General features: G+C 39.4%; 3 protein-coding genes and 1 long non-coding RNA gene across 4 annotated transcripts; 2 read left to right on the top strand and 2 right to left on the bottom strand.

Moving 5' to 3' along the window:
- On the top strand, positions 1-1,378 carry LOC108973200. The gene is made up of 3 exons (XM_018940271.1): positions 1-408; positions 479-805; positions 875-1,378. The coding sequence occupies exons 1-3, from the start codon at positions 367-369 to the stop codon at positions 1,226-1,228; spliced, it is 723 nt and encodes a 240-aa protein (XP_018795816.1). The 5' UTR covers positions 1-366; the 3' UTR covers positions 1,229-1,378.
- Positions 1,379-1,509: 131 nt separating this feature from the next.
- LOC108973220 lies at positions 1,510-2,410 on the bottom strand. Its single transcript, XR_001993712.1, has 3 exons — positions 2,133-2,410; positions 1,850-2,076; positions 1,510-1,780 (listed from the first exon to the last, which is right to left on the bottom strand). It is a non-coding gene; the product is annotated as an uncharacterized LOC108973220 (long non-coding RNA).
- A 125-nt stretch (positions 2,411-2,535) lies between these two features.
- LOC108973190 lies at positions 2,536-4,233 on the top strand. Its single transcript, XM_018940261.1, has 3 exons — positions 2,536-2,687; positions 2,823-3,161; positions 3,642-4,233. Exons 1-3 carry the CDS (start codon positions 2,625-2,627, stop codon positions 4,062-4,064), a joined length of 825 nt encoding a protein of 274 aa, XP_018795806.1. The 5' UTR covers positions 2,536-2,624; the 3' UTR covers positions 4,065-4,233.
- LOC108973210 (general odorant-binding protein 99a) lies at positions 4,220-5,237 on the bottom strand. The gene is made up of 2 exons (XM_018940282.1): positions 4,969-5,237; positions 4,220-4,735 (listed from the first exon to the last, which is right to left on the bottom strand). The coding sequence occupies exons 1-2, from the start codon at positions 5,008-5,010 to the stop codon at positions 4,349-4,351; spliced, it is 429 nt and encodes a 142-aa protein (XP_018795827.1). The 5' UTR covers positions 5,011-5,237; the 3' UTR covers positions 4,220-4,348.
- Between the last annotated feature and the right edge of the window lie 6,091 nt (positions 5,238-11,328).

Raw genomic sequence — 11,328 nt, 5'->3', positions numbered from 1 at the left:
TACCATACCTACCTACCATATTCGTAATATTTTGTGATTAGGTATAAAAAAAACAGCAAACATCTGATCTCCGTCACTTAAGTACAGCATTGGCCTTCTAAATTCAACATAGAATTTCATTTCATTCGTTAAATGAACGGTACCSAAATAATTAGGTTATCAGCAACTGTTGAGCAATTCTTTATTGTTGATGTTCACCATGTATAGAGTAAGCTGATAATCGCCATATCGGTGTGCCAAAAGAAATTCGCTACAGTGAATTGCCAACCAATCGTGCAGTCCAAGACCTGCGTGCAATCTAATCGCACAAGAGACCCACTTTAGCTCCATACGAATTTAGCGCGAACACAGAGCGCACACGAAACGATGGAATCGATTTCAATTTTCCTATTCGCAGCGGCAATCATAGTAAGACGTCTAAACGACAAGCGCTAAATTGAGTCCTCTTTTAATTTCACGTATTTTGATTACTTCCCAGTCTCCTGCGGTGGCGGTTATCCAACCCAATGYCGTGGAAATTCGTATACTTTCCGATTGTCTTCAGAGTTATGGCGGTATAACGGAGGAGAACTCGAAGCGTTTGGTGCGTTTTAAGGACTGGTCGGAAACGTATGAAGAGATACCATGCTTTACAAAATGCTACATCAAGAATATGTTTAACATGTTCGACGAGTCTGTGGGATTCAACGATGAGCAGGTGATCAAGCAGTTCGGACAGCCGCTCCACAAGGCATGCAAACATCGTATGGAACCTGCGGCAGACAGTTGTCAGCAGGCATATAATGGATTCCATTGCCTCGTCAATGTGAGTTGTGATTATTCAAGCGTATACTTATAACTTATGGTCATTTTTATTCCACCTTTCTCATTGCAGTTGGAGGATGACCCTTTCGTGATAATCGAGAGCATGAAAAATGTCAGCACCGAGGCGAAAACCGCCATGAAGGACTGTCTGCATCGTTTTGATCAGTATGAATGGGAGCGCGTCAAAGACTACTCCAAAAATCCGGTGCGCGAACCCATACCTTGCTTCACGAAATGCTTCATCGAACAMCTSCAACTTTATAGYCAACAAACTCGCCAGTGGAACATACCGGCGCTAACGGCMAAATTGGGGGTGCCTGCCGCGGGAGCAAATATACAACATTGCCTGAAGCAGAGACGCAACCGCAATGCTTGTGTGTGGATGTATCAGGAGTTCACTTGTTTTGTCTTGGCTCACGATTAACAACCGATTCTATATAAGCCAAGCTGTTAGTAAAATATTTTTGAAAAGTAAGAGTGCATTTATCTTCTAATCAGTCCGATTCTTATATAACTTAGAAACACTAATCAGTCTTCAAGCGAATAAAACTGTGAATGAACTCGCCTCAACCGAGTCAATGTATTTTGTTGGCCTCAAAATCGTAAATGTTGTTCTTTTTTAAAGAAATATATATTCATATATGTATGTGTGTGTATGTGTGTATTTGAATTGATGTTTTGAAAGAGGARCATACGCCTAGTCTCAATTGCCTATCAGTTGGGTTCCAATCCATTAGCATTTTCAAGGCAACCCATTCGGTAAGGGCATCGAGAAAGCTGGCGCAGCAGACAAGCACACAGAAAGCTAACCCAGCAGCGTTTCGATGATAATCCATAGCTCCACTTTATATAATATATATTTAAATAGTTCTAGAATATAATTATCATATTCAATTTTGATAAATTTCCTTTCCTCCTTTAAATCGGCCGCCTCTTGCATATATTCTCTTAGGGTTTTATAAAATGGTGAAATTATCTTTAAAATAATAATATAGAGAGATGTGAGAATACAATTTGAATTTCTACAAATGTGAACCATACTCACTCACACCCTCCTATCTCGTATATATTGTTGACTGCGTTTCATTATAAACTCCGTGCAGTAGTTAGCGAGCTCTTCATTCTTTTTAAATGGAAACGATTGAAGTTCCAACGAAATTCCTCTCCTAAAGAAATGCAAAATATGTCACTACAGACCCTGATTATTGAAAAGTTTCTGCGGATTTTCATTCAAAGACTTCAAAGCTGCTGCGATGAAACATTCTCATCGGACTGAAAAGATACATATTTAAGATATTTCTACTCAGTGCCATAATTATTTTGATTACAATTATGGGAAGAAAGAATTATTTTCGTTTTTCTATTTGCTTAAGTAAAAGAAATGTTCCGCCTTTTAGATTATGCGGAGCGCAAACCGACAGATCGAGTCCGAAGAAAAATAACTCGCAACCAGCCACAGTGACGTAGACAGCCTCATCGCGAGCATTATTCCCATAAACGGCGCTTGTGTTACAATCCTAAGTCCGACTTACATGTAGCAATAACACTTTGGCGCACCCTGCGATAACCCCGATGCTGCCGTCGCCGCCGCGTATGCCAGCGTATATTTATATGGCGTTATCAGCTCACCGCCGACAAGTTCCAAGTAGAGGAATTCAAAACACAGATAAGAAATACAACACAGTCTACAAGTCGTTACAGCGTCGTTGCGCAGCGCCAAGAGCGATTGCTTCCCATTCAAGTCAGTCTCAATTAACGGCTAAAGCTCTAAAGAACCACAAATCCACAGAACTTCATCAACGAAACGAAATTCATCGAAAATGAATTTTCACGAGGCGTCAAAAGTGGTTTTACTAATCGCAGTCGCGTACTGTATACAACTGGTAAATTATAATTTCAAATTCAAAAGGCTCGATGTGACCAAACCACATATGAGATTAATAGTTAATTGAAATATGCAAATGACCTGATGATCAAAAAAGATAGAGAAAGATTCGAAATAAATAAAAGTTTTGTAGGTTAGCAGCGCAGTGACAACAAAGGCTGCGGAACAAGACGTCGACTCCGATACAGAGATATTACGAAAATGCTTGCGCGAAGTCGGCAGCAAAGATTTGGTCGGTGAGCTACAAAAAGTTGCGCGCTACTCRAAATGGACGTCGGAGGAGGTGCCCTGTTTTACACGTTGTCTCGCTTCCAWGAAGCACTGGTTCGATSCGGACGAAAGCAAGTGGAACAAACAGCAGATCGCCGATGACCTGGGTGCCGATATGTACAACTACTGCCGCTATGAGCTCGATCGCTACAATGAGGATAGTTGCGAGTTCGCATACACTGGCCTGCGCTGCTTGAAACAGGTACCGAGTAATTTATGCCCAGCACTTTTATAAAAATAATAGATTCATTTGGTGGATTAGTTCACTTTTTGAAATCTGAATTACTTCCCATTGAAAAGTATCTGAAGGAATCACTCAACCGAATGACTTTCATCAGTGGTCGCTTCATTTCTGAATCGCACTCATGCGGAACAAAGTTCAGGTTCGCTATGTTGAGTTCAAGTGCATTGATAGGAGCGTTGAGTAATTAATCCGATCTCTTAATGATATCTTTTGGAAGCCCTCTGCTGCCATAATTGAGAGTTTGTTAGGTTATGTTACACCTTACGTTGTCATATTCAAATCAGAAGCAAAAGTCTCGACTGCCTATCTAAAAGGCAATATTAGAATCATTACATCTACTTCATAACTTTTAAGTCCGTAGTAATAGATAGTACATAAATATAGAGATTTGTACCGATCCACARCAATTACTTTACTACTAATGTACCCCGTTTACAGGCGGAGCTCTATACTCTGGAAACCTACAAAAACATTGTGAGTTGCGCCAGCAAACTAAATGTCACCATGAAGGAACTACAAAAGTACGCCGCTTTTCCGACCAAGGAAGTTGTGCCCTGCCTCTTTCAATGTTTGGCAGAGAAGATGAATTTCTACACGCCAACTTATGAGTGGAATTTCGATAACTGGGTCCAGGCGTTTGGACCGATGCGCCAAGATCGCACGGCTTCAAATGTCTGCAAAGTGAGTGYTGAGCAAATGAAGACGCGCGACAAGTGCGAATGGATGTACGAGGAGTACAACTGTTTGGAACGCTTGAACTACAACACAGACGGCTCTTATCCATTAGAAAGCACTACACTGAGTGCCGTTATCACGCGGAACACGGCAGCGGCAGTCGAAGACTTAGCAAAAACCTCCTAATTTAGTGGATTAAATTAAGGGGAAGCACATAACTRTATTCACAYATTAATTTCATATGTACAACCAGCGCTTTTTCAGCGAATCCCATTTTATTTTTTAATTTAACTTCATCTTCTATAGGATACCAACAACGTGCAGCTGAAGAAAATAAACGGTAATTCTTACATTATTTATTGTCTTTCTTTCTTTTATAATGAATCGCGCATAAAAACCGAATTTTCGAAAAAATTCATCAGCTTAAAACTAGGGTTTTGCAATCGCAATCGCAATGCCGCATCGAGTTCCTAGTTTTCAATGTAGGTCCGGCGCACAATCGGCCGGTTCACGGATATCCAGCAGGAGAACACGCGATTGGCCCAAGTGCAAGTGTCCGAATCGTGTTCGTTGTGATCAAGACACTTCTCCAGCCCATGTGATACCTTGGCCAAATTCTTTGAGCTCTTCGCAGTGAATTGCGCTATAATCGCTTTCTCATCGAAGCCCTTCTCCTCGGTGAAGAGTCCCATTCTCTCCACAAAGCATTTAACATAACAGTTGGTGCGTTTATGYGCTGGAAACTCATAGTTCAGGAACTTCTGGTAAATGTCTTCCGGGACGCGATACTCCTCATGGCACGCCTCGTGTGCGTCGAGCGCATCTTGAGCTGTACGAATCTGGAATTTGCCTGCAACCTGTTGACGAGAAACCAAGTCCACGTAAGTAAAAACAAACACAAAGCAATAAAAAAGCGTGTAAGACAAAATGACAAATGAAGGGTTTCCAAAAAAAAGATTGCACAAAACGCCGAACAAATGCTTCAGCCTTTGTTATTGCGGCGTTTCTTTTTTCTCATTTTTGTTGTAGACGCTGTGCCAATTTGTTAAAGCGCGTATGCTTTTATGCCTCACGCGTCTTCCACACTCACCAATGCTACACAGGCCAGCAACAAGATCAGCTGGGTATTCATTATTACTTATTATCGATTATKTTTCCACCAACTGTTACACTGTCTTAACGGATCGCAGGTGAGCAAGCGAGCGTACGATGAATTTATGGGTGTTTAGTGTCGTAGCTGACACGACGTACTAAACCAGTATGCAAGATTTTTTCACAATTTGTAGGTGTGTGACTTGAATTTAAATTACTTATAGAAGACAAAACTACCAAGCGCTCGAACGCCGACTAAGTGTCTTTCCCGCTCGGTCTGCTCGGGCTCAGCCTCGGCCGCTTAAGAAGTTGGTTGCGCATTCGGCGACGCAGTCGAGGCAAACAGGCTACGCTGCGACTGGGTGCAGGTTTTCTCGAAAGTTCAGACCATGCACATACATATTGACGATGGCTTTGTGTGCCTGTAATATGCGCCAATCGGGCATACATACACCGACCRGGCGAGTGGCTGCTGACGCCACAGTCACCAACTTATCTGCCAACTACCGCTATGCAGTCAATCACACATCCGAACTGTTGGCATGGCATTTGTACTGACTTGATGTGGTTTCGTCGTATTGCCTGTGATACTCTGGGTTTTTGTTTTATTTATATGTACCATACACCTATTAGCATTCCACCAAACTGGTTTTACGCTTCTTGCTGGCTCTGCGCCCCTTCCAGACGCCGACGCCACAACTATCGCTTTCATTGTCTCTGCGCGAGTCTTCGTCATTGGTTTTAARCCATTATATAATTTTGTTGGTCGCTATAAATATGCTGTTCGTTAAAAATATTCTCTCATTTAAAAGCTCTTGTTTATTGCTCGAAAATTTTGTCTAAAAAAATCAAATCTTTACAGAAACTCGAAGGAAATTCTGGAGATTGCAGTGATTATTGAGATTATTTAGAAGATTTCGCTTTTTGAAAAATCCAACCGAATAGTCCTTTTCGCAGGAGCACATACCAATAATTTACCTAAAGTAACTSAAATGAGTAGTTAAGAAATATTCCTTTGAGTGGTTTTTTACGTAAAATTTAAATTATGTGGGTGAAACAGTGATGCGAAAAGTGAAGGATGAACGCAGAAATATCCCTATTGGTTTATAAATCCCTCACGACATTCCACTCGGCTATTGCCGGTTTCCTCGGATACAAAAACAGATTTTAGAATTAAATATTTTATTATAATTTTTTATTGTTGCAAATAAACACTGTTGCGACGCCAATTGCGGTGACACCTCGGAAAAAAAGATTTGCCCGCGTTGGCATCATAACTCCTTACAGGATCATCTAAAGTGAAARAATACATGTTTTAGTTAAACTCTTAACTTAGATCTTGGATAAAGGAAAAAAACTGGAAATTGGATTCTTGAAAGGCTCTTTTGTTTTTCAAATAGTTGAAAAAAAATATTCATCCAAGTCTGTAAGAATTGTATCTCAAAGACCTGTATMAGATTTCATGAAGATCGGTTGAGTAGTTCTCGAGAAAAACGTTTTTAAAGACGGCACACTTAGCCTAACTAGCCTCGTGCGCACAAGAAACTATTACTCGGATAAACTTGAAAATTTACAACAATATTGTGGAGGTATTATATGTATTAAGGGGGTATTCAACTCTAGAAATCAAATTTTGGGCAGTTTTTTGAATTGTATTAAAAAAAAAACCAAAAATATTTCTACCATCCATTTTTTATGGTGTTGTTTTTTTTGTTGATATCTTAAGAATACAGAAAAAAAATTTTACAAAAAAATATTAAAAATAAAAATAATTAGAGGAGGGGTGGGGGGTGTACAGGTGTCAAAAAAAATGGCGCATTCTGGTCACAATGATCCTGACTCTCCTGGTGGTCTGAAAAAAAAAAAAAAATCAAAAGACTTTCTTAATCAATAAGGATGCTGTTATAGTCCCTATTTCAGGGAACACGACAAAAATCTTTTTTTAAAAATGGCAACTGCCTGAAAATAAAAATCATGTTTACGCTTTTTTTGAAATTCCTGAATTTTTTTAAAATATTAAAAACAAAGGATTAAGGATTATATACAAATAAAGGATAAAGGATTATCTAAGGAAGGTTCGCACAAAATTTCAAGTAAATCGGTTGTATAGAACTTGCCTTTAAAAAAGTGAGTCTATCTAACTACCGCGCTAGGTACTGCGTCACTAAAGTAACTGTAGCTCTTAAAATAATTTTAACTTTTAAAAATCCTTTGGAGGATATGTTCTTAAGGGCCTATACTTTAAATATATGAAAAAAATCGAATTTTTCAAAATTCTAGAGTAGAATAGTTACCATTTTGGCTCTCTGGGAAATGGCTTAATCATCCTGAAAATAAACCTGTGTTCAAACAGATGTTAAATAGTTGGGAAAACGCCTTTTTTCAAAATTCCAATGTTTTTTTCGGTATTCACAGGTATTCACTTAGGTGTAGCCCCAACACCATTAAAAAGGGCGAATGTTTTATGGTGGGTGAAACACAACTTTTCAAAAACGCTATCCTTTCCTACAATGCACCATCGGGTCCACCCAAATTAAATTTGAATTCGTCGGAAAAAAGAATATTTACCGAGTCTGATGCAGCCTAGGTTTGCTCACTCTAGCCACTGCTCCCTAATTCGGGTAATGAGCAGTGGCATTTTGGCTGGAYGTCGCGTTCGTAATCCAAGATTATTCAGGACATTTTGAATAGAACGAATACTTATTTTTCCCCAGTAGTTTCATAAAATATTGAATTAATTGTTCCAGCATGTTTGCACATCCGTTTMATTTGTCGTTCRTGACGTTACGRGATGACGAGATTTTAAATTTTTCGGACCTCCGCGTCCCTTTCTTTGATTTAAAGGATTAAAATTCGTTTATAATTTTTTCAAGACAAGTGGTATTTTGAATAAATAATGACAGTTTTAATATTGAATATTAGAAAATGTTCCACTTGGCTTTTTTCCTCTGATTGTGTGATAAAGACGAATACCACTTTGTTCTGCACTCTGTTCCTCAATTCCCTAGAGTCGGGTAATAGGGCCAAGTCMTACTCTAATTGATTCTGTTTAAAATAATTACAGAAATCTACAAACAATCGAATTTAAATGAACATTTTCGTGTTTACGGTTATTGGCATTTACGGTGAACAATTGGCAGCACATTAGAGGATTAAAGGGCATTAGTCACTTGAAACTCTTGCCAGCACTCGTGATGGAAATATGAGTTCATAAGCCACTTGAGAATTTAATTTGATTTTTGAATAACCAATTGTGCAAATCCATCGCGGTGTAACGACACAAGTTAATATATGCACATACGCACGCACTGCATACACCTTCTCATACATACATATGTATTACTTGTGGTTGCTTGTGAAGTGCGGGTCCGATATCCCATTTACCGCTTAAGTATGTGCATAAAGCGTTTAATAAAATTCTCCGCATGCAACATTGGCTCGCATAACTTTATATGAGTAAATATGTAAAAGGCTTGCTTACACTGGCGCTCAAAACATCGGTAACTATTTTTCAAAAATGCAAGTGACGCAAATACATCTAAACAAAAAAGTATAAGGTTTTTTGAATATTGGGTAGTCGAGTCGAAGTCTTTTCACATTTCTAATCAAACTTCAATGTATTTTTTTTTTTTCCATATTTATAATGAACTTTATTGAACTAAATATGTATCATTTTTATTCCACCTATGTAAAACTTTTCTGATTTCGCGGCAAAAAACTGCCTTCTCTTCAATAAATGTGTTACCCTCGACCAGAGCGATTTCCATCTTTCAGATTGAAATTTCCAGAACAGAAGCGAGCGAACCATTGGTGTGGTGCATGAACTGATACAGCACCGTTTCCGTAAACTTCACAAATTTCATTGGTGGCTACATTGGCATTCTTCCTTTTTGACCAAACTGCTTGATCAGTGTTCTCATGCTGTCGCACTTTTCGTTGGCACTGTATAAAGGTATTTGCGTGAATACTTGCGAACGGCACGAGCACAATAAGTGCAATCGGCCRTGCGGTTTTGCACTTGTGTTTGCTATGCGTCCGCGCGCGTGGAGGTGTGCGCTCGTGCTCCGCGAATAACAATGGATTAATTACATTAAATACAAATTTGCAATATAATAATTAAAAAMCCCAAACAACAACGCGCCGCGCCGCGCCATTGTCAGAGCACACATATGTATGTAGATGCGGGTATGTGTGTGAGTGCGGCGCACATTCATTTCCGTTTGGCCAGGACAATAACAATGCCACGCAGCATAATTGGTTATGCGTTCTTTGGTAATTTAATACACATTAATATATTGGCTCCGCTCGTGCACGCGCGCCTGTGTGTGTGTGTGGGGCAAAAATGCATTAACTCGTAATAAATCGCATGTAATTACAGCTTGTGGCTRCCGTGCGGTCTCGCCCAGCATTTAGAGCTTTTCACTAAAAATTAACCACAAATTATCAATTTAATAAACGGAAACGCGCGCGACCATTTGTTACAGCAAATAAATTGATTGATCGTTGACATTTGGGAATTAGGCTATTACAATTTTCCACACCGCTACAAGCGCACACGCACGCGTAAATAATTGCGCGATTTAATGAAATGTGCAGCGCTTCGTTATCATTTCGCTGCTCTAATCGGCGCTGCAGTAAATAACACCGCGCGCGACGCCAAATTATTAATTATATAATATCTGTGTGTGTGTGTGCTCATAATTTACTTAGTCAGTGCCGCTAAATGCTGCCTTTGTGTGCAAATAAAGAAGTCGCCAAAATAAATAAATTCCGAATTGAAATTGAATATTTTCATTTAATTACTTGATTTTTAACTCGCTGCGGTGCAATAAAAATTAATTATGCAAAATTCGGTTTGCATAACCGTTAATGCCGCACRCGGCCAAATGCAGGCCAGCGAATGTGTGCACACACAACGCTGCWTATATTAATATGYATGTGGGGTATATAAAACCTGATTTATGCCTTGCACCTTCGGCGCTGAGGTCACTTCCGTCGCTGGCTGCATTCTGTGTGTCTGGGCCACAATTACTTGCGGAACCGCCGGCTAAACGTTCTGCGCGCCATTTTTTTTTATTTTGTATTCAAATAATAATTTTGGTATGTTCGAAAGAAGAAAGCAGCTTGAAGCAGTAAGGTATTTTAGTCGCGCTGCACTTTGCCAGCGATTTTGCTGAGCTTATTCTCAAAACTTCAATACGGGGGTTTTTCYCGTCGTATTAGCAGGATTTATATATCCGAATAGCTAAGGTTTCTATTGAGGGACTTAAACATTGGCAAAAGGATAGATTTTCGGTAAAAGAATAACATACTCATTTCTGTAATTCAAAACTAGAAAATTATTTTCTTTTTCCGTTTGTCTTCACGATTTCGGCMTATACTTGTCTCAAAGATTTGTGTAAGTATTATACAAAACAATTATATTGATCTTTATGCCATTCAAAAGCAAAACAAAAATTTGACAGTTTCGCTTGTTGTACTAAACGGTACAACACTCTCTCTGTCCCCTTCAGCTAAATACTTGGGGGTGGAGATTGACACCAAACTGAACTGGAAAATAAATGTAGAAAAAAATAACAAAAAACTTTATAGCCTACTTCATTTGTAAGAGAATCGTCCTTACACCTTTTATAATCATGTGGATGTGTACGGCTGTGATTAGACCTAAACTTACATATGGAGCACTGGTRTGGTGGCCAGCGCTAAAGAAACAATACAACATCAGAAAATTAACTGGAATACAAATAGCAGCAATCAAGTCATGTCCGACTGACGCGCTCAATGTGGTCCTGCATCAACTACCCATAGACATCTTTATTCACAAAATAGCAACATGTTCTGCGATAAGAAGAAGGTGGGGGGAATCAGAAGAACTGTGGACATAGTGATATACTAAACCAACTCAACCTAAACGTCAGTAACTCAGACAACATTCTGCCAATGCTGGATTTCAATAGATACTTCCCTGTGAGGAYACCCTTTAGACGAGAATGGAGAAGGGGCATAATAGGGAGAAATATACACCTCAGTCTATAYCGACGGATTCAAAATGAACTGCGGAGTAAGACCGGGAGTGTATTCCGATAATCTGGACATTTTTTCCTTTTTCCGTCTACCAAACTCGGCTAGCCTCTTTTAAGTGGAAGTACTAAGCATAGAGAGCTCTAATGCATAACTACGAGAGAATACATAGTGCAATAATTTACACCGTTAGTAGGCGGCTCTCCTGGTCTTGTCWAATTCCAGCATAGTCCTTAACTGCAAAAAGGGAGTGAGTTCACTAGAAGACAAGCTCCACCTAGACTGGAACTGGGTTCCCGGCCGCAGAAACATTTTTGGCAACGAAAAAGCAGACGAG

This window comes from Bactrocera latifrons, unplaced genomic scaffold (assembly GCF_001853355.1).
Source record: "Bactrocera latifrons isolate USDA-ARS-PBARC rearing strain unplaced genomic scaffold, ASM185335v1 scaffold_11, whole genome shotgun sequence".
NCBI lineage: Eukaryota > Metazoa > Arthropoda > Insecta > Diptera > Tephritidae > Bactrocera > Bactrocera latifrons.
Note: the sequence above shows the minus strand (reverse complement) of the source record. Positions and strands in the feature narration are given on the sequence as shown.